General features: G+C 37.1%; 2 protein-coding genes across 2 annotated transcripts in view; both read left to right on the forward strand.

Moving 5' to 3' along the window:
- Window positions 1-2,082: 2,082 nt before the first annotated feature.
- Window positions 2,083-17,628, forward strand: G2E3 (G2/M-phase specific E3 ubiquitin protein ligase; the record flags this gene model as incomplete). Its single annotated transcript, XM_079536922.1, has 15 exons — window positions 2,083-2,116; window positions 3,302-3,399; window positions 5,268-5,369; window positions 5,849-5,973; window positions 8,090-8,255; window positions 9,187-9,293; window positions 10,522-10,638; window positions 12,088-12,209; window positions 12,313-12,445; window positions 13,104-13,229; window positions 14,294-14,604; window positions 15,260-15,441; window positions 15,632-15,804; window positions 16,605-16,804; window positions 17,396-17,628. 15 exons carry the CDS (start codon window positions 2,083-2,085, stop codon window positions 17,626-17,628), a joined length of 2,229 nt encoding a protein of 742 aa, XP_079393048.1.
- Window positions 17,629-22,794: 5,166 nt separating this feature from the next.
- Window positions 22,795-23,744, forward strand: part of SCFD1 (sec1 family domain containing 1) — a gene marked incomplete at both ends in the record, with an annotated part of 44,826 nt that continues 43,876 nt past the window's right edge. Inside the window, one exon of the mRNA XM_079537455.1 lies at window positions 22,795-22,825. Coding sequence (XP_079393581.1) covers window positions 22,795-22,825 — 31 coding nt within the window. The remainder of the gene's footprint in view (window positions 22,826-23,744) is intronic.

Here is a 23,744-nt window from a genome sequence, read left to right on the forward strand (position 1 = left end):
CACGGAGCAGTGCCTGTTTGTTTCCCTCTTTGTCATTAATTTTAAAAAAAAAAAAAAAAAAGTTAAAAACACTTGGCATTCTGGAGAACCATTAAGTTCTGGAACTTAACTGCTGTCATTCAGAGGCTTTTTTAGTCCGCTTTGGCAGAATAAATGTTGTATTTACATTTCCATTCTTGTAAACAGTGGGTGATAATGTGCTCCTGTCCTGCCGATAGACTAATACGAGATTGCTTTGATCCTGGGGAACTCACGCGTGAGCTCTATTTATGGAGCTCTGGTGTTCGACTTTGCATCTCCTTTGACTTGCAGTCAAAATCGCAGGATTCAACTCCCTGAGGGAGTGCGAGGAATGCGGGGAGGAATAAGGACTTTGTTGGTTGATTTTGCTGGAACCGGCACAAAGGGGAGGAGGAAGGAGCTTTGCTTGTTTCCAGCCAAACGTGCTTTCTCCCCTTGGTGTGGCTCTGTGCAATACAAAAGGTGTAAAACCGGTCTTGTGTGGTTTTATGTGAAGGATTTGTTTACGGTGTTACCCTGTGGTAGGTTCGGAATTGTGAGAACTGGCAGTAAGCTAAGAAAAGGGCAAATGTGTAAGCTGTGTTTTCTGCTCCCTCTGTACCTAATTCGGTATCTTTATTTTTTTTCATAATTTGGAAAAGGGGATGTTGTTTTTTTTTTCCTGGGGAAAGGTGAAACCATATGTTCACGTGGCTGTTGGCACTTACCATAGCCTATGTTGATCACATCAATGTTTATTTTCATTTTAGACCATTCTTTGGCAAACATCTCCTGTGGAAGTATTTTGTTTGTCTTTAATGGCAGTGGCATAGAACAGAAGTCAGACCCAAGACTTCTGCCGTCCATTTTTTTTCTTTCTCTTTCCTTGATGCCATGCCTTACCTGCAACTTCAACCACGTGGCTGCAGTACTGTATTTGCGAAAGTTTGTACAAGTACAGTTTAAACAAAACTGTAAATAACAAAGCTCTGATAGCTCAGTTTGTCAGACTTCCAATTTGCAGATGGAATTTATCATCTGCCTCCTTGCTCCCTTGGCACACATTCAGGAGGTTGTGCACCCTCCTGTGAAGTCAGATGTGGACCTGGGGACAGCTGTCCTGCCTTGCTTGCCCTGCAAATCTCACACAAAGCATTCCGCAGTTCCTGAGAAAAGGCAAGCTGTCTGTTTACAGCTGAGTACCTGAAAGGCTTTGACTTTGCACTAGAGGAAGAGCAATGTTCTTAGGGCTGCCATGAAGAAACCTGTTACCTTTACTTTCTTCATGAGCTGTTCCATGTAGTCCAGGAAGTGTGGAATGTGGGGTAGGCTAGGCCAACTCCCTACCTACCTGTGTTAATGTTTCCTGGAGATCTGGTTTTTAAGAGTATGTTTTGGAAGAAACGCACCTTAAGTCAGGTCAGTGTTTCCAAATGGATTACTCTACTTCAAAATGTAAAATATGTAGTTCTGGCCTGTGCTGATTCCCGTGTGCCTGTCTGTTTCTGATTTCTCGCATTTCTCTTTTTCTAGTCTTTAATCAGGATTTCTTTGAATAAGATCCTGGGAACAGTGGAAAACTACCTCCTCAGTCGCAGTCACCATCTTTCCCAGTATTCTTCTCCTAAATTACTCGTGTTAATACTATCTCTTATTTGAGCAGGAGTCACTGCCACTGCTTTAGTTCTCCTTGGATCATTACTTCATTATTGTTGATGTTGAAAATAACTATGAACGTACATTTATGTATATGTATAAAATTCCAATTCAGCAGCTGCTTATTTTCAAAAGAGAAAATATGTTTCTGGTGTTTTGAGAAAATAACCAAAATATGTTTGTTGGTATGGGTGTATTTATTCTGCATCCTTCTTTTTGAACCCCCATCTCTCACAATAACAGCTGAATTCTAATACTGGTTCTTTTGTTCTTGTTTTCACTTTAAAAACTTTACTGAGCTTTGGGATTTTTTTGAATTTGGAATGAACTGTAACAGTAGTACATCATGTTAATTCTTAATGCATTAGATGTGTATTTAACTCTTCATTTCTTTTTCATGATAAACAGCTTGAAGAACTCACTAGAATGAGTGAGAATAATTTTGACATTCAAAGCCCGCGTAAGTAAGGCTTTAATCAAATAGTTATGTAAATCTTTAGTCTTCATATAATATATCAATTATAAATCACTTTATTTTGACTGTTCCTGATGTTAGTATATTGAAAATCTATTTAATATGTCTGTTAAGACTTGAAGGGAAGATATTCCCTGCCTATGCATGCTTGAGTATGCTGATGGGCTTGGGACTTCAGAAATGGGGAAATTCTCAAGGCTTTAGTTGACATTGATGTCTGTAGTTTTTAAATGTTTTGAAACTAATATGTTTTTAAAATATTGCTTGTAACTTGACAGTCTGCATACTGCTAACTCTCTTCATGAAGGTTGTCACATAGAAATACAAAGAAGTCTTCATGAATTCTAATATGGTGACGTCTTTGTGTATTATACTAAAAAAATTAGAGGTCATGTATTTCACAGATTTGCATGTTGTTGGCTGCTTAATAATTTTCTGCAGGCTTTATGGAAGAACTTTTTGGTTGTGAGCAAAATCTTCTGAGTTTGCTTTGGTGATAGCCCTGTCCCAAATCAGCAGGCAGTTGGAACCAGTGGAGTATTTTCATACTAGGAAGTAAGGAAGGAATAAATAGTAGACTTACTTCTTTGTTTACTGTGGAATTCAGTATTTCTTTGAGACAAGGATATTAATGTGTAGTTGTTACTGAACAACTTGAGACAAATAAACATGTTTGTATTTAAATATAAAAATCAAATTTAATGAGTGATGCAGCAGACGGATCCCTGCTGCTGTAAACAGTCCTACAAGGAGCCTGCAAAGATGCCTTTTCTCTCTATACACTTGCTTCAGCATCAGATGCCTTAGCTGAGTGTTCACCCCCTCAGTTCTGCTGCCCAGATGTGGCCCGGTAGTAATCTTGGAATGCAAAGGCTACCAGACAGTGCCCTGAGTGTTCTTACCTTCTCACCAAGGGTAGCTTCTTTAACACCGAGTTATTCTGTCTCTGGTATTTTTGCTTCTAGCCGGTTTAACCCTTCGTGGAGTCAGGCCTTCCTTCCCTCTCTGACCATCCTTTGGTCACAAATTGCCATTTCTGAGTTCCCCTTCAGTATCTACTGTCCTTTATCCTATAAGCTACTTGAGGATGCATGTGAGTTACTGCTTTATAACTGATTGATGTCGATTCCAGGACTCAAACATGATCCTAAACATGATTCTGTGTTTTAGCTTGTGTTCTCTGTGGACGGACAGATAACTGCCCTGAAAAGTATGGAGAAAAAAGGACCTATGTAGAATATAATCTCACTCTTCACAATTACTGTTTGGTAAGTATGTAGTGGTAGTATTATTATGTTAGCTGAAGAATAGTAAGTACAACTAGTATTAAATAGCTGTAACTTGTCTAAATGGTTTGTTGTAAAACTTGAACTGAAGGCATTGTAGCCTTGAAGGCTTGTACTTGTTAAGTGCTACATTTCATTTAATTACTTAGTTCATTCTCCAACCTGTCATAACAAAGAAGGTACATTTAAGAGAGAGAGAACAGATTGCACCTACGTATTCACTTCTGTAAAAATAAACATAGTGTCAAAATGTGCAAATTTCACCCTTTGTGGAATAAGTGGGGTAAAGTTTTCATCTTTATTCATGTTTATCGCTAGTTTGCAGTTGGGTGTGAGCTTATCTCTTGACTGTACATAGGATGATGCTGTCACTTAAAGTCCTTGTTTTCAGTTTGGTAAGATGAAGCCTACTCATTATTCGCAGCTATAGTATCCATGCAGTAAAAGTTTGAGTTGCACAAAGTTATGGATATAAACGACAAATATTTACCACATTTATCATTTTCCAAGATTCAAGTTCTATTTATGCTACCTTTCAAACTCTAAACTTCAAGTTTTTTAGATGATTGGTAGTTTGGATGTTAAATCCTTAAAAGATAAGGCAGAGTGGAAGTTTTCTGAAGTTATGTAAAGACAATTTTTCTTCAATCAGTTTTAATCAGTTGGAAAGAAGTTTAGGTCTGTTTGTGATAACCTTGTGTCACATACAGCCCAATGAAAAGACAGAAGAAGCATCCTCTCCTGATGGAGCAGAACAGCTAGGAAAGTGCGTGCTTGCAACACTGAGTATTATGAAGGTGTTATAGCATCAAATGACTGATTTGTAAGTTATTTTTTTTATAAGGAGCTTCTTGTAGTTACCTTGTAGATTTTCATTCCGACAGCTTAGTAAAATCATGTTTGTTTTCCTTAAAAAAAAAAAAAAAAAAGTTTATTATGAGTACTATAAGGAATGAATTTTAGAAAGAGGTCAATTAGTGGTACGTATTAATTTTTCATTGCCAAGTGCCTCAGGTTTGGAAATACATCCTTAATTGTTTTTGCTATGAAACTTAACATTTATTAGACTAAAAATATTGATTAAAAATGTGTAGTTAGAAAATGAAACTATAGAGAGAGATTTTTTTCTTCTGTGGAAACTATAACTTGATATGTTGCCTCCTTTATTTTTTCCAGTCTCAAGTTATGAAACCATCTACTTATTTGAAGTCTGCAGTGTAACTGCTTTATGAGATAACTATTTACTCTAAATTATCGTCAAACTGTCCTGACTTGCCATAATACCAGATTCTCTTCTTATTTATTTCTCCTTTAAAGTGTATTACTTCTCCTTTGAGGTTGCACTTCAGCACAGATACTTCCTACTGTGCTAATTATCTTCCCAACAAAATTGTCATTCACAGTAACTGAATTAATTTAATTTCTTCTGAAACCTTGTTTAATGAAAGTAACTGTTTGACAGTTATCTGAGTAGATCCTGTATTTTGAGTGGAAAATAAGACTCCATCTTGGGCTTTACTGGCTACTGAAATCTGTTGTTTCAGATCAGACGAGTACCTTCTAAAGCATAGATGCTTTGAATTATTTTTATAATCACGTATGTATATAGCTGGGATTAGGTTACTTGTCTTTGTGCTATATCATCAGCATCAGGTGCTTGGAAATGTGAGTTGGTCATGGCAGACCAATAGCAGTGAATTGGGAGACAGAAAGAAGCCATTCTACTCTGTCAAATATTTACGTGCGAGCTTTGTTTGACTAAATTTGTCTCTTCTGCTTGACAATACAGTGTAGGTAATTTCAAGTCTTTAGACAGATGAATGGTTTTAATAATTAATCTGTTTTTGTAGTTGATGTCAAGTGGCATTTGGCAGAGGGGGGAAGAAGATGAAGGTATAGATGGATTTTTGATTGAAGATATTAGGAAAGAAGTTAACAGAGCTGCAAGACTGGTAAGAATGATCTCTTTACAAGGAGAGAAAGAGTAACTTTTCATTAAGCATATATGTGGTGTCATCTGCGGGGTTTATTTTTGTCAACAGCCAATGCGCTGAACCCATTCAAGCATCTGAATTTTACACGTCAGTAACAAGGGTATTGGGTTCCTGGGAGCTGAAGAGATGAGACATCCTGTAGAATTGCTAATGTTTTTATTTCTTGTGTGTGTTGTGGATGAACTAAAAAGAGCAATGCACATACACGTAATCCTTTAGGAGTCTCAAACTGATCTGTGATTCTATAGATGCAGCTAAATTAACTACCAATAGAATAATTTGCATTTCAGCTTGCAGGTTACAATCAACATGCATGCAAAACAAAACCTAATCAAATTATATGAAATAAGTGTCTTTTTGAAATATGCATAGAACACAGGAAAATAATTATGCTTCAGATACTTAATGTTTTTCTTTCTAAAACATATTCTTCCCAGGTGTGTAATATCTGCAGGAAAAAAGGTGCTTCAATTGGATGTGTGGCTCCCAAATGTAAGCGAAGTTACCATTTTCCTTGTGGGTTACAAAAGGAATGTATTTTTCAGTTCATGGAAGACTTCAGGTAAGTTTGGGGATTTTGTGTTGGCTTACGGTTTTTTTGTTGTTCTCAGTTCTATTTAGACAGGAGTTCATTTTTTTTTTTCATTTGTGACCTTTGAGGAGGCTGTAAGAACTATAAATTGTTAATTAAAAAATCTTAATTTGTGGAAAACACGAAAAGCAAGCAAGTACATTGCATTAACAGTACATATAAAGTAAATTTTCAGCACTCTAAAAGAAGTAAAATGGTTGGGGTGTGGTTTTGGGCGTTTTTTGTACATCTGCCTCCTGTGTGTGAAAATAGCTTTTTCCTCTAATTCCTTCCCTTGGTTTGTCCTACTTGTTTGATATAAGCCATTCCATTGTGTTTCCAAATGGAAGTTCTAGGTCTGCTTATTGCTGATTGATTGGGAAGAAATGAATTTTGTGTCAAATGTCTAAGTTAGGTTGTATGTTCTTTTACTATCATCTTTGCAACAGCTTGTCTGTAGTCAAACTAGTCTTAAGTGTGTTTGATTATGTTTTCATGCTGCCAATCGAAAACAGAGTTAGCAGGAGGATGGCAGTCTGGGAGGCATTCAGCTTTTAAATGAATATCTCAAACTTTACCATGAAGTCAAGCACATGTAAAAATAATGCATTTTCAGAAAGATTTATTCTAGAGCTGTGTATCTTCTCTATTTTCTTACTTTGAGCATGAGCTAAGTTATAGAATTTATCACCCTAACTAGAAATTGTAGAGCCATTGTATGAAATCAAAATGGATCCTTTAATGTCATGACAGTATGGAAACATGGGGGGGGGAAAAAGGAGGTTCTGATCAAAGAATGGTTTGGGTTGGAAGAGACCTTAAAGTGTCTTACCTCTTTTTAACACAGCGTGGGATGCAGTAGGCCTTCCTGGGCTGAGCATCTTCCCAGGCTGAACATCTCTGATTCCACTGCTTGTACATGTCCCTCTTTTCCCTCAGTTTAACCAGCAGGTCCTCGTTCAGCCATGCCAGTTTCCTATCTTCTCTGCTTGATTTCTTATGCTGGTAGACAGGAAGAGAGCTGTTGTGCTTTCAGAAAGGTGTCTCTAGCAACTAGCTTTGCTCTGCTCTTATATCTCTAAAATAAGCCTCCCAGGGACCTCATTCAGTAATTCCTTTAACTGCCGAAAGTTTGCTCTTCCGAAGTTCAGGGTCCTGATTCTGCTCTTTGCCAGGCCCAAATTCCTCTAGATCACAAATTCAACCAGGGCATGGTCACTATGTCCCAGACTGCCTCCAATCTTAAACTCTTTAATGAGCCCCTCTGTGCTGGCCAGTACAAGGTCCAGTAGCATCTCACTGCAGATTGGTCTGTCCAGTAGCTTTCTGTTCTGGGAATTTATCCTCAGCAGACTCCAGGAGTCTTCTGGATTGCTTGCAGCCTACCCTGTTGCCTTCCCAGCAGACATCTGAGTGGTAGAAATCTCTCATCAGAATGAGATCATGTGAGTGAGATGCTTCTTGAAGCTGATGCAAGAAGGCCTCATCAACTGTCTCTCCTTGATCAGGTAGCCCATAGTATTCCCTGCCCATCAGATGATTTTTATTGTTTTGGTCCACTAACTTAACCCATAAGTTTTCAGTCTGATTGTGGCTATTTTTTAGAGGCACCTCTTCACAATCTGTCCATTTCTTAACATAAGGGGCAACTCCTCTGCCCTTTTTGCCTTGCCTGTCTCTTCTGAAAAGCTTGTGGTCCTCAGTTATTGTGCACCAGTTGTGCAATTTTTGTCGCACTGTGTTTTTGTTGTAGTAAATAGGTCATAGTTTTCTAACTGCACCTTGGTTTCCAATTTCTTCTGCTTATTTCCTGTGCTGCATGCATTGATATTAGACAGGAACAATAATATTTGGACCAAAAGAAATACTGACAGACAAGAATATGTCATCCTCATAATATAGCAGGTATAAGTTGGCAATGTGCCTCTTCCACTGTATTCTATTGCCTTGATGCCTTAAACAATTTATCTTTGCCTTTCATCTTGCCTAATAGTGTATTTATCTATGAATAACAGGTGTGATTGAACAAAATGAACAGCAAGTTCATTTTTATGAAGAAAGCTCTTGAAATATTTTTGGTGAGGGAACCTTGTGTTATCATTTGTAGATCTTACTGTTGGGAACATAAACCAGTTCAAATCTTTTCGGATAAAGAATCTAGAGAACCTTCGCAGTGTACAATATGCCTGGATTTGGTTGAACATCTTCCACTGTACAGTGTGTTGAGAAGTCCTTGTTGTAAAAATACTTGGTTTCATCGAGAATGCTTGCAGGTAATACAGGTTCTTATGTTATTTTTCCCTTCCATCCGTGGAAATCACAGTCTGATTTTTAAAAATAATCAAACAGCTGCTTAAAATCACATAAAATTATTTGGGGACAGTGTGCAGGCACGTGCTGCTGGCTCACGTCCAGCTTTTTGCCCAGCAGGATCCAACTCCAAGTCCTTATGTGCAGGGCTGCTCTCAAGGAATTTTCTAGTAGTCTGTAATACATATCAGGTCAGGGCAATCCTGGATACCTTGCACTTGTCCCTGTTGAACCTCATAAGGTTCTTGTGGGCCCACTTTAAAACCCTGTCCAAGTTCCCCTGGATGGTGTCCCTTCTGTTCTATCAACTGCACCACTCAGTTTACTGTCATCAGCAAGCCTACTGAGCGGGCGCTCAACCCTCTGCCTAGGTCATTGATAAACATGTTGAAGAGGACAGGTTCCAACGCGGACCCCTGGGAGGCGCTACTCATTGCTGATTTCCGCCTGCACACAGAGCTGTTGGCCACCACCCTCTGGCTGTGACCGTGCTGCCAATTTTAATTTTTTTAATCCATTGAATAGTCACCCCTTCAAATTCATCCCTCTCTGATTTAGAGATGAGGTGTAGAGCTATGTCAAAGGCTTTGCATAAGGCCAGGTATAGGACATCAGTTGCCCTTCCTTTGTCTACCGGTGCTGTCATTCCATCATAGAAGGCCACCAGAGTAGCTCATTTGTTTGTTAAAGGAGGATGAAATAGCATTTGCTTCAAGGTTAAGTGACATCATGACTGTCATTGGAGCAAAATCTGTGTCAGGACAGTGTCTGTGGATTAATGATGCAAGAAATATGGCAGAGGTATCAAGACAACATCTATTGTCGTTCAGAGATTGGTAATAATTCAATAATTGGTTTGGTTTTCTGTTGTTCTCCCTTTTTTTCCCATCACAGTATCAAGCTTTGAGTGCTGGGATATTTTTCTTTAGGTGTGCAGTATGTAATAACAAGGATAAATTTCAGAAAGAAATGTTGAGAATGGGCATACACATTCCAGAGAAGTAAGTAACTTGGTAAATAATCAATAATGCTTTATACAAGCTTACTTTGACTAGTAGAAACTTTATTTATTTTTTTATTGCTGTTCTATACAGTTTGCATCAATGAATATGTGAAACTTCAAATCTACCTTCCATGGTAGAATTATTTTGGTAGGAAGTAGCACATTTCCTTTTAGTTATGCAGCAAAATTGTCAAAAGTTAGACTAGTTAGACATTGAGCTGGAAGTTCTAGAAAGTCATGTTTAATGTTGTGATTAAACCAGGGACCTATCTAAAAGATCAAAACAATTCTTAAATATGATAATTTGACATTAATGTAGGTTGATAACAAATGTATTTTCTCATCTAAGTTCTTAAATTATCTGAGTTGTTGCCCAAACATTGTTACAGTCCATTGATTACTTAGCCATACAGCTTTTCCCCAGGGACTGCTAAGGGTACTAAAATTCTGGGCTGTTTTTCATAAGTTTCTACAATTTGCTGGGGCTCAGATAAAGACAAAGTGATCATGTTTCATTATTGAAAGAATTATTCTTTAACTACTGGTATCTTTTGAGGCTGCTGCTAATTCTCTCTGGAAACAGGAGCTCCAGATTTTGGAGAGGACGAAGAATCAGAATATGTGATGAAGTGTCTCATAATGGCTTGGAAAATACTGACCCATTTTTCTTAACAGTATTTTGAGTAAATTGCCAAAACAAGCACCTGTGTCTGCCGTGACAAAGAGTAATAGGAAACAGAGCAAATACACGCCAAGGTCATGCAAAAATAAAAAAATACTTCAAAGAAACATGACACAGTAACAGTGTATCAGTTAGTATTTTACAATAGTATTTTTGTTATTCCTACTTCAGGGTTTCTCTGGATATTGGAAAATAACAGTAGTATGTTTCTACTGTGAGAATCCAAAGAGGTGATTAAAGAAATTGAACAGAAAAAAAAAATTCAGGTTTTCTGGGCTAGATAGTGATGTGGTAACAGTAATACAAATCAAGTGAACACTTATAGACTTAGAGGCTTTTAGGTAGTTAGTATCTTGACAGCAATTATTTCTATTTCATCCTAGATTTATTTTGCCTCCTCAATTTGCTTAGTTGTTGCCTAAAATGTTATCTAATTGGAACATTTTCATGTGCTTATTACATACACATTTTCCAAAAGATGAAGTAATCCACTTAAATAATCAGAAACAAAGTTGTAGTAACAGGTTCTCTGTCTTGCTTATAGGGATGCATCTTGGGAACTTGAGGACAATGCTTATCAAGACCTACTGCAGTGTTATCAACACTGTGACATTAGAAGATGTCTCTGCAAGAATGGAAGAGACTATAACAAACCTGATAGGTATGACAGTTTTTGCAGGAAGATAATTAGGGATGGACTTCTAATTTAAAAATTAAAGAAGAAAGCTGTAGTATTTTTCAGCACTGGGTTTTAATTTCAGCTCAATATTTATAAATAAAGTTTATTCCTGGTAATAGCAATATTTAAATACCAGTTTTCTCAAACTTCATCAGCTTATAAAAAACAGTCTTGTCTATTCTCAATTATCCCTGTTCTCATTTCATAAAACAGCTGTAGTGGAATTTGTATATCTGCAAAAATGGAATAGGACATGCCTAAACTAAATGTTAATTCTGTCATTCGCAGCTTGATTTACTTAGCTTAATGCCTTTACAAGAAACTTGTTAAAGTACTAACTGGGTGAAAATTAGCCAGCATAAGATCTATGTATAAAATCTATTTCTCAAGTATCAACCAAGCATTTTAATTGAAGTTGCTATTTTACAAATGGGATTTTGAACAGATAAATCTTTCTGCTGATGATTCTGCTTCTCCTTTTACAAAAGGGGGATGGTTCTAATCCACATAGGACATGTTGCTGTCCCTTTGCATGCAGATGGTTAGAATACTGGTGATAGCTTATGGAATCTTGAGCAATATTGTAAAAGGTTTTTTTTTGGTTCTACCACTTGCTTAACTTTTGATTAAGTTCATTTTCTGTGGTTCTTTTTAATTGCTTTGCGTGTTTCTGTAACATACATGTTCTTATTGGGATAGGTATATGCAAATGTCATACAGTGCCTCTGTAAAGACATTTTGTGGCAGGTTTTTCCCTGTAGGTATTTTAAGTTTACTTCGTAAAGATTTGGTCAAGCTTCACTTGGTTCATTCTTGGTACGTGTACGTGGTTCATTCTTGGTACATGTACATGTCAGAATTTACGTAGTCTTCAAGCGTTGTACCTTTTGGCCTCCAGTGCTTGAGCTAGTATCAGTCACATTGTTCCATTATAGTACGTTCAAGTAAATGTGAATAAGTTTAGACAAAATTCTAGCAGTAACTTAAATACTGTCAGTAGTGAAGAGTCTTACAGAATACGTAAAAATAATCAATTACATTACTCAACTGATACAGAACTCAACATTTTGGAAAGATAAACAAGGGGTCCTCATTGAGTCCTCATTGAGAATGCTGACTGTCAACAAGAGGATAAAATACTGGCAGCAAGCTATTAACTTTCAAGGCAGGGCTGGGGAGTACATCTGCTCATATGTATTTAATACAGGAAGCTAGAACATGGCTAACTGTTTTTTTATTTGCACCTGGGAGCTGAGTACATATTGTCTGAAGAAGTTCCCTTTCTAATTTACAGTCTTACCAGATTACTGAATTATGCCTTGTGAATTTACTGCCTCGATTACATTTACTGTTTAATTTTACTGTTCAGTGTTCCTGGTTTTTACTAGTCTCATTCTTCTGTATAATTCTAAAATAAGTTTTTAATTTTAGTAAGTGGGAAATAAAGCGTTGTCAGTCTTGTGGTTCCCGTGGAACTCACTTGGCCTGTTCATCCATTAAATCATGGGAGCAAAACTGGGACTGTGTGGAATGCAGAAGCATCTTTGCAAAAGGTAATGTTATGAATATGATGGCGACTTGCTAATGGTAATACTTGATATATGTGCACATTTTACAGCTAGAAAATTGATTAACTTCATATATTTCACCATGCAGGGAAATACAGCAAAGGGAAAAAGCATTCTTTGGCTCCCTCAGAAAAGATGGATGGGACAGCTTGTTTGCTGGAAGAACCATCTCCAAAGCTCCCTCGGCAGTCACCCGGATCTCAACACAACCGTCTTCTCCAGTGTGTAATCTTATAGCAGAAAAGAGATTGTAACGTAAAATAGTATTTAAACATAAGGAGGTGATGGCTTATTTTGTAGGAGAGACTTCCTATGCTAATTTGCAAAGTGCTCAAGTTTGAACAGAAAGTTTTGTGACTCCAGTTTTGAGCAAGCTGTGAACTCTGTAAATTTGCTACAGTAATTCACATTGGATGGCATGTAAACCAGTTCTTAGTTTGACTAAATTAGTCGTTTGTAAAAGGAATCTTTAAAATTGAGATCACTTTGAATGTACAAATGGCAAAAGTTAAAGCTAAGGTTCTTTACCAGTATATTTCAGTGTTAAGTGTGCTAGAAGTCTAGTTTACTAGACTTTACTAGACATGATTTATAAATCTTGTGTTCTTCTGCAGTAGTAAAAGTTTCCAAAGACTGTAGAATCAGGACTTGCATGTCTTATGTAGGATGCAACTAAAAACTGATCTTAAAACCGCCTCATAATTAAATGCTGAATTATTCTTTGTAAAACTGTAATTCAGGATCTGGTGGACTTCATCTGAATGAGCCAACAAATGAGTTTTTGATACTGAAACAGTGAGAAAGTATATTGCTACCTTCAAATAAGAAGTGATTATGTGTTCTTTGGTTGTAGCTCTTAAAGTATCTTTTTGCTTATAGATCACCAAAGATAATGTGCCAGAACCACTTGTCACCCTGCTCACTCCTAGAACTTCCAACATCCAATAGAGTGGCAATGTCCTTATCTCCACTGATGTCAAACAGGAACCGCTCCCTAAGGAAAAAGTACTTTCTTCTTTTCTTGTACATCAAAAAGCAATCTAGCACATGTCTTTATACATATTTTGTGCACAACATGATGTGTGTGCATGTATTTTTATGTATGTATAGTGGCTAAGTGTATGTGGGTGTATGTTTATCTGTAGTCACTGAAAGAATAGAAGACTTAATTTTATAATGCTGTCCACTGTTTTCAAATACTAGGGGAAAGGTAAGGAAGAATCTGTGTATTTTTAAGTAAGATATCAAGGTGATCAAAACTCAAAAATACATATTTGCTCTTAAGGAAAAATGGCAAGCCATTCATGAAAAAGACTAAGGAGTAAAAAGAGTTCTGTTTCCTTCAAATTAAACATCCTGAATTGTCAATGTTTTTGTGTTTATACCATAAAGGGTAGCTTGTCAGTTTGCTAAAATCATAGGTAAGATAACATGTTTTAACAGAATATTCAGTTCAAGGATACAAAATTATTTGTAGCATTAGTATTTGTGAATTCTACCTGTGTGTGCCACAAGTTCTCATGAAAGAACTAGTTACTTACAGTGCACTTTAAGTAGTTTTGGTAGCAATTTAAAATGTGGCTGCTGCAGTAATTGTTTTAATGGGAGTTGAAACATTTTTTCCTCCTCCACTCAAATGCGTTTTTGATCATAGTGACAAAGATGTGTATTAGCTAATAGTTCACAGTATTCTAACTTTAACACAAAAATGGTACACTCTTCAATTTCTCACTTGTTCTGCATTGTTCAAACACAGAACAGTGATGTAAGAATTGTTTGACACCTCACTGGTGTAACTGAAATCAGAAAACCAGTTGTGTTATGCCAATGTAATTATTTCTACCTTTTTTTTTTTTTCCCTTAGTTCTTAGTCATAGTTTAAAGTAATTTACCGCTCCAGAGCTAAAATTTTAAGAATCTACTCCAAATGTTTTACTGGCATAATTTGGTAATACCTAAATGTGCTGAAGTGTTTAGAGTTTTTCTTAAAAAGATTTTATGTTGCTGTTTGTAAAACTTGTTCTTCAGGAATTGTAGATTTATCTGAAAACATATGCAATTTTTTGTAGGCATTTAAGAGTACAAAGAAAGGAAGCTTCTAATGTACTGAAGGAGTTAAAGCATCAAATAAATACAAAAACTACAAGGCTTAACATCAATACAGAAAATGTCTGGAAGAGTGCTTTAAAAGGATTTAGACAGCGTAACTTCAGACCTACAAACACCATTGAAGTGAAGTTCACAAACTGCAAAAACAGTATAAAAGCAGATTCTTTTACTGGCTCAAAACATCTTTTCTTCCAGCTACTAATGCTTCATATTCAGAATTCATCATTGTTTGAGGGCTCTTCTGCAAAGAACTTGTCGGTTGACCCTCAAGGTAATTAAATGCTTTTTCCAGAATGAAGAGCTGTGTCACTTCAAAGGTTTTTTAATGTTCAACCTGTATGATTGTTAGTTCATTATAGCCCTGAAAGGACAGAAGCAATTTTTGTGGGTTTTTTTTTCTTTGCTTCTAAAAGCTGGAGAGGTTGGAATTGTAAATGTTTAAATTCACTACTGTTTGTTTTCACGCTTACCAAGCATTCTTTTATTTTAAAATGTTAATAACTGTCAGGAGAAAAATATAGCATGTTAATAGACTTCAAAGTTCTTGGGTCTTGTTCTCTATAAGTGAACTTCTTCCTTTCTGATTCACCATTGGTATTACTTATTTTTGTTTCATTGAAATTTCTAGAACACTTATCTCTAAAGATCCAAAGCCATCTTGAGTTCTTGTGCTTCAGAATTAAACGTGCGTTGGATACAAAGTGGAAATGATAGTTAGATCTCCAATCTCAACACTAGCTGGAGAAGTTGCAGTAAAAGAACTGTGGTACTCTTAAATAAAAATTACCGCTTTTACTATTTCAAGCAACAGCAGATGATAAACTTAGTGCTACGTTTCCTGTAGTAAAAGTGAATTAAGTTATTTTAAAAAAAAATCATAAATTATTTTAGATGTAGATGGTAAAGTATATTTGTTTCATTTGCAGCTCTAAAAGAGAACCTGTATTTTGAAGCTGGCAAAATGATTGCAGTTTCTCTAGTTCATGGTGGCCCATCTCCTGGTTTCTTTTCCAAAGTATTGTTTGATTGTCTTGTCTATGGTCCAGAGAATGTGAAGCCAAACTTGGATGATGTTGCTGATGCTGGTGTAGCACAGACAATAAGTAAGGTAAATAAAGCTACATTTACTGGAGAATTCCTATGTAAGTCTATATTTGGATACGAAGAGGAGCTTATAAAATACAACTTCAGTTGAAATTTAAATGTTCATTCTCGCTCCCCTTCCCCTCATAAAAATGTGTGTATGTTACATATATAAGCATGAAGTAAACAAATTCCTACTTTTATCTTTGATGCAGATAAAATATTCAGAGACTCTGTCCAGCCTACAGTCAACCGTGCATGACTGCCATGACTTCCTTGCTGCTGCTGGATGTTTAAGACCTATAACAGCTTTGCATGATAAGGATATGCTTGTGAATGACTTACTGATCCATCATGTAATCAAGAGAATTATTTCACCTTTGGAAAGGTTTGTTTTGTTTGTGAATTTTCAAGCTTGCTTTATTTTTCTTGCTAAAACTAATGTATGTTACTAAAACTAAATTTCACAAGTTTGTGAATATTTTCCATTTAAGTGAGTAAAACAGACTAGTTTGTTAGTTTAACTGAAAGACTGAAACAGTTACATCTGTTTAATTTTTGTTGCAAATATTTGATAACCTACTTTGTTTTACTAAGTTAGTGTCCTTTTTTTTTAATATTATGAAAAGGGGAGGTTGACAGCTGTAGTGCAAAGGTTTACAAGATCTGTAGCCTGTATTCAGTTCTAATTCAGAAATACTCAAATGTAGAGACTTCAAATTTTAGAAGTGCTTAAACATGTTTAGAATTTCAGTATGGTTCATTCTTATTTCAACTGGGGAGTCTGTGTGCCAGTACAGTGGTGATAACGTGCGCAAGTACAAACTGGCTGGTTTACAGTGTAAACATTGCTTGTATTCATATTCCTATGTGAATTCAGCTAGAAGAGGACACTTGCTACTGTTGACTATTTTTTGATTTGGCCTCTGGCCTTAAATCTAAATTACTCATCCATTCAGTAAAAAGGCACTGGATGCTAATTCTTGAATAAGTACATCGAGGTTTGTGGTGTTATCTTTTGACAGATTCTAATCAAGTGAATCTCTGAGACCTATGGGAAAAAAAAACTTTGAATGTGAGGGTTTGTATTTTTAATAAATTAAACTTAGGGATGGTAAGAGCACAGTTAGTTACTTACTGGCTTTCTGATGCTTGTTTGTTTGTTTTTCCATTCTCTCCCTCTCTTAGTTTTAGGCAAGGTTTGAAAACTCTTGGTGTGCTAGAGAAAATGGAAATGCATCCGGATGCTTTTTCTAGCTTATTTTGCCACAAACCTGAAAACCTTTCTGCAGAAGCTCTCTGTGATCTCTTTACAATCCATCGCTCACCAGATGTAAACGAAATTGGAGGTGCTGATTTTTGGATGGGTTATTTGCAAGATGTGGAAAGTGAGTAACCCCTTCCCTCCCCCCACCCCTCCCTCTGGCCTTTATTCCCCATTCCTGGGCATTTAATTGCTGATAAACATAGGGTTTGGTGGTTTGTTTGTTTGTTTTTTTTTGTTTTTTTTTTTAGTTTACTGCAGTAAGACATGGAAAGTTTCCAGTTGACTGTCACTTCCTAATTTTTCCCCCTCACCACCTCTTCCTAACCAATTCTAATTTCTGAAAACATTTGCCACCTATAGTAAAACTTGAGATCAGTTTATAAAAGAAAACTTAACCACCTGGCTCTGCTGCAAACTATCAAAAAGCCAGTAACAACTAAAAAACTCTTCTGTTGTCCTAAGATTTCTCAAACTAATGCAAGCAGACTTTGTTTTGGTTTTGTGTTTATGTAGTTGTTTTCTGTTTGGCTGTTTTTTTTGGTTTTGCTAGAGTCTTTCCTCTTTGGCCATAATATTGAGTATACACCCAGCATATTAATCTGAGGTTCTCTGATTTCATTTTTTCCTTTCTAGCACATGGAGGAATATGGCTTAAGAGTAAAAAACAATGACTGATATAATCTAAGTGTTGTCTTGGCTTTTGTTTTTTTAGGTGGTGAGTCTGTAGTGACATTACAGGATATTCTATTCTTCGTAACTGGTTGTTCTTCTATACCGCCTATTGGCTTTGATCCTGAACCTACTATTAAATTTCTGCCTGTACATTATCCCATTGGAAACAGACTCTTAAATTGCTTAGAACTCCCAATAACAAGGACATATGAGAATTTTAAAAATAAAATGGAATTCACTATCAGAAACACATTAAGAGGCGAGAGAGAATAAATATTTTTGCTACTAAACCAATCATTGGAAACTTCAGCTTTCTGTGGGAGTGTCTGCTGGCAAGATGCCTTTATGTTTTGATGGTATGCTGTCTTTTACCATTTGTCCTCCAAAGATATGCTGAAAGAAGTACTAATCTTGTAAAATGGAAAACTGTTTTCAGATGCAAGTCAGTTGGTTTGGGTGTTATTGTTTTTCAACCATCTCCTTAATTAGAAATTGGCTTTTCCAGCCGGCAGTCTTATTTAGAGTGGGTATTTTTGTTCTAGACATACATGGGATGTTACCAAATTCTGGAGCATTTTAGCAATTTCCTAAAAGTAAATGGATTGTATACACACACTTTTCTTTCAGTCAAAGCAGTTGTTGGTTTTTTTTTTTTTAAAGGTAACTGCTGTAGAGCTTTGTCTCGAGTAAAACTGAGTGCTTTAGTTCTGTGTTAGTATTTTCAGTTAACTGCTTTCATGTTGATTCATTTATGCTTTGATTCTTATAAACCTATGGAAGTTAGGCTTTAGGCTGTTGCGTTCAATGCATTAAAATGTGACCATAATTTAGAGAAGATCAAGGCAAAATAATAAGCAGCAGGAAGAAAATGTGGTTGAACTTGAGTTTCTGCTGTTGAACAAAATCTTTGGCATTTGCAACCTTATTGATTCTGCTACTGTATGGTAGCTTTTACTGTTGTGACTATACATATTATTAGAAGCTTGAAGTAGGTCTCCAAAGTGCAACTATAAGTGATCCTTCAAAATGAAACACAAAAAATTTGCTTATTAGAAGATGTTGAATTTTCTTCCACGGAAGTCAGTATTTTCAAATGAATATGCACTGAAGTTATTTGAATTGCAGGTAGTCTACCATCAGGCCTGTTATTAGTGCCTGATGCTTCTCTAGCTTTTATTCTAAACACTTCTTCCTTTTCAATTTTAGATGCATTTTTAGAGACTGTGTAAAAAGTTTTAATTCTGCAGTATTTGTATAAATAACATTAAGCCATAAGCAATTAGTAATGAAATCTCTATGTAGTAACACAATGATGCTAGAGCTATGAAACTGAAAAAAAAAGTTTAAAAAAATTTATCTTTAATATATGCAGGCCTCTTTTCAGAATTTCATTTTTCTTTACTGTCAGTTTGGTCGTTTAAATTGCATCCCTAGCAAAGGTAAGTCAATATATGTATATAGATAGATATGTCTGTATTGCAGGATTGCTTTCTTTTTTAATGTCTTGGCCAGAAAGTACACTTACAGTTGATTATAAATTGATAGGTAGTTTAAAAACAACAACAACAAAAAACAACTAAATCCAGTTTCAAGTTCTGGTTCATCACTGTTTTCCTCTCATTAATAAATTGTATTAGTGAACACCAAGTATGTGGCAATGTACTGCAACTGAAGACCTGTGTAAGTGGCAGTTGCTTTCACTAAATATGGTATGAGTGTACTGTAGGGTTGAAGACTGGGTGTTTATGTTATGCAGTTCATTTAACATTATGTGGGTATTTTTAAACCTTTCTTAAATTGCTACAGCATCTGCATTTCTTTTCTTTTTTTTTTCTTTTATATAGCCCCATGAAAGTATGCCACTTATTTTTGCATTTCAGTCTATATAAATTATGCCAAAGGTTAGGTCAGGCATTTTTGTTTTTCATTTTTTTCAGCTATTTTAAAAGTAACCATAAAAATGTTTTTGTTTTAATTAGGGAATATTATAAATTAAGGCAGGACTATTGATGCTTTCCTGGTTCTGAAACATAAATGTTATATACAGAATCTGAAGGAAATGACCTCTCGGAGAATATCATTTGGATCACTTACATTCCAAGTTTTTTAATCATTCTTTTATGATCTTTTTTCTCTAATAGTATGCCACGCTTGTCACTTTTTCTGGATTTCTGAATGCTAAATTGCCACTAAATTCTTACTTGGCTTCAGAATACTCTGTTAACAGCACAAGTAAGGCAATCTGTTGCAAATTGATTTGCTTAATGAGGGCTTGTGTTGGGTTCATTCTTCTTTTTGTTCTTTTAACATAACGAATCCCCTATAGATAGGATATTTTACTTTAAAAATGAGTGTATTCAGTGCAGTATTTTTTTTCCTTGTCTAATTTAGAAATCAACATATTTTGTAATGTTATGGCATTTTTCTGGACTGGAAGTATTGAACTTGTTGCAAGCAGCACGTGGATAATCTTCAAAGTCAGTTGCTAACTGCTGTTGGTACCTGCATTAGGAGGGGAAGCAGTACAAAAAGTGGAACTAAATAAAATAAACTGTTTTAAAACCTTCTGTAGATGAAGAAATAGTAATTTCATGTGAACACCAGGCTTCAAATGCATCCAAGATTAAAAATAGGGCTCCTTTTATAGCTTATCAGTTTTGAGTTCATCAGTTCATACTTTTATTTTTTTAATATGTAAAGAACAAACCTATCAGCTGTGAGAGAAATCCTGAGTTACATATACAATGTTAAGGAAGCATACAACGCCATATCAAAACACAGAATTCTCAAAATAGTCTTTAATATTGCATGCAAACATTTTTCTGATTGGGAACTTATTCTCATTTTCTAATACTGGTGTGCTTATCTAAGGTTGTCTTCCCTTCCTTGTAGGTGATTTGCTCTCTCTAGACACTTTAATAAAATCCTAGTTTTATTCAAATTGCATTTCTAATGTATTTCTATTGCAGAGAAGAATTTCCTTTTCTGTTCTTTTTCTGCATGCATCTATAGATGCCAATCTTAAATTTACTTGAAGTTTCTATTAAGATTATGCCATTGAACAAGCTGACTTCTAATTCACGAAAACACAGAAAAGTCTATCTTATTTGAAAACTTCTGGAGCAATTGCTTTTGCTATGATGACCACCATAATTTAATTGGTAAAGTAGGTCACTGAAGTGCAATACTATTATTTCCTTATTTTACAAAAATGTTAACCTGAGGCACATTAGAAATTAGGAGTGTAAGTATTTCTGTAACAGAAGAAGAACAAACATCTATGTATTAGTGATTTCAGTTTTAAGGAAGTTTCGTCTTGTGTAGGATTTGTCAGGGCTGTAAGTGAACTACTACAGACCTCTGTCTTGTGTTTGACTGGCCAAAGAACTTCTCTGTTTCTGTATCAAACTTCCTCCTCCATCCCCCAAATTTCCTTCTGGAATCTGTGCATCAAATAAGCTATTTTCTAGGGTGATCTTTTGTTTTTTTTCTAGTAAGCAATACTAGCTTAGTACTCATGTTTTTAGTATGGTCTCTTAATAAAGTATATATAATGTCAAAACCACACAAATATTTTAAATATATGAAGACCAAGATGTAGAAATGTAGTGACTCGTGCAAAGGATGCTTAATTAAAACAAGCTGTTAGCATTTCAAATTAGTTTGTGAACAAAATATTTTGCAAAATGAGAAGGAATTTATATCAGTTTCTACTTGAAGTCTAAAGCTCAGACTTACTTTCACTAATGTGTTCAGTTCTCAGCTGGAAGATTTCAAAAATTTGGGAGGTAAAACTAAAATGTCGAACAGAGTGTTCGAGTCATTAATTTTAGAATATTTTTTTACTAGATAGTGGTGAATCACTGGAACAGGTTGCACAGTGTGTGGATGCTCCATCCCTGGAGGCATTCAAAGCCTTGAGCAACCTGTTCTGGAGAGTGGCAGCCTTGCCTATGGCAGGGGGGTTGGCACTGGATGGTATTTAGAGTCCCTTCCAACCCAAGCCATGCTATGATTCTATTCCATGATTCTATGATAATTCAGTCATATTATGCATATGCATTTTAAAAGTAGCATCAAAAATTTTACAAAAACTTCATTCAGATGAGACTGGAGGCTACAAAATACGCTTTTAGAGTTTATATTGATTCTTACTGTGTAGTAAAGCATTTTACAGCTCAGGTTTTAATTTTTTTTTTTTTTTTAACCTAGAGTAATTGTTTAAAAAAGAAAAAAGAAAAAAATTGAAGTATCTTAGTGTGTATGGAAAACTAATCATAATAATATTGTTTGTAAAAAAGAAAACAACCTAATTTTGTATTGTGTGAACTGTCTAAAAGTTATTGTTACTAGAATATTATGCCATTAATTAGAGTTTTCTAAATACTTAAAACTCCATCTCAGTCAGCTGCAGAATCAGTGCCTGAAGTGTTGCAGCTTCAAGCAATAAGTGACAGGTGTAGCATCAGTGTTGAAATACACAATTGTGGGAGACATGTATATGTTTGAAAGTGCAATAAAGGGTTAAATTACCATGTTGTATTAAATGTGACTCTTTGCTTTGCTTTTGTTCTATAGGTTTTAGTTCTAGAAGAGTTATTGCTGTTTTCTTCTAGTTCCATTAGCTTCTGCTACACATGCTGAGTTATTAACACTCAGAGTATTAACACTCTTCGATACACCAAATTCTCTGCTCCAAACCACTATTTTTCAACATAATCACCACTATCAGCTATGCATTTTTGCTAGTGATGAAAAGCAGCTGCAGTTCTTTCTGCAGGGAGAAATGCAATGACACGCCTTTGCTTCTGCTCTTCCAAGTCAGAAGCCTCTGGTGCCAACATAATGGACATGTCAGAGCTCCTGCCGTGCTCAGCATCATCTCTGACATCGTAGGCTAATGTACTAAAATAAGAGGCATTGCTTTTGAAGCAGCCCTCGTAGTCGTGCACATAAACCCTCCTATCTTTGTCAGAGTTTTATCTGCACGGAACTATTCCTCCTCAATGCTTTCTCTAAGCACAGAACAGCTGGGTGGATAGTGCCTACAGAAGACTGCAAAGAGCATGCAAAGGAGAGACGTGCAAACTTAAGTCGTAGAGAAGGTGTTTAATTGCTGATCTTCATCTTCGCCAGCTGCTGTCTCTACTTGGCTGCCTAATTGCCTCCCAGCTGCGCGGTTGTAGTTTGTGCACGCACCATGCGGGTAGGGCAAACACAGGTGCGGCCTCTTGCCTGAAATTCGGGCTTAAGGCTGAAAGCATCCCTGTGCAACTCGTGCTTGCTGGGCGCAGGCCGCGAGCAGCCTCTCGCGAGCCGCCCGGCAACGGCGGGAAAGAAACGGCTCCGCCCCGCCCCTGTGCTGGGCCGCCACGTCGCCGGTCTGCTGCGTGCGCGGCAGTGGGCGGGAAGCTGCGGCCGGGCTGGCGGCGAGGCAAAATGGCGGCCAGCATCCGGGAGAAGCAGACAGGTGAGCAGGTCCCGCGTTTTCTGTCGCTCGGCTCGGCCGCTGTTCTGCCTGCAGTGGGGAAGGAGCGCGGTGGGCCTCAGGGTGTAGCTGGGGGCTTTTCTGGGAGCCTGCTTTCCTCCCCGCCCTTTTCCTGACGGCTCCTTCGGGTGAGATAGAGGCATCCCGGTGCCGCCTCGATCCACCTGGGGATCCGTGGCCGGTTTGGGCTACCGGGCGGCGGCCTTCTACATCCCCAGCCCCTCTCGCCGCGGCGGCGGGTACGGTAACGGGCCCGGGGCTCTCCTGTCGAGGGGCCCGGCCTGCCGGGCCCGGGGAGCACAGGCGTCCAGGGACGCGGCCGCAGATGCCGCTGCGATGTGGAAATCACCCCCGGGGGGGGCTGCACGGGCCGGGTAGGGAGCGGAGGTCGTCTCTGGGAGTGGGCTGTGCTTTCCCTTCGTTCGGCTTCTTCTCTGGCTGTGGGAAGGGTCAGCCAGAAGCGTCGTTTTAAGGTGGAAAAATAAAACAACTGCTTTGTTGCCCCTGTTAGGATGATACTGAGGTCCTGGAGTGCTTACTGACCTTTAGGAAATTCATTATTTATTTATAATTACCAACTCAGGCTCCCTGTGGGAGATATTCTGTGGGTAAAAGGGTTGGTTACTCAGTCCCTGCTTGTGCACTATTGAGTTCATAATTGGCTCCTTCATCTCCCTCTTGCTGCTGCTCTGTGGTGCAAGTGGATGGCTATCCATGTGAACGTACCCCTAAAACGTAGAGTGCATCAGCCCTGTGTTCCTGCGTACTTTGCAGGTTTTTGTCTGTAGTTTGGATTGTAGTCTTGTCATCTCCTCCCCCTTGACCGCTGCTTAGAGGATTCTGGGTGCATTCATTTAACATAAGATACATAAGATCACCTGCTTAAAAGTCTCATCCTTTT

The sequence above is a fragment of the Tetrao urogallus genome (genome assembly GCF_951394365.1).
Source record: "Tetrao urogallus genome assembly, chromosome: 6".
NCBI lineage: Eukaryota > Metazoa > Chordata > Aves > Galliformes > Phasianidae > Tetrao > Tetrao urogallus.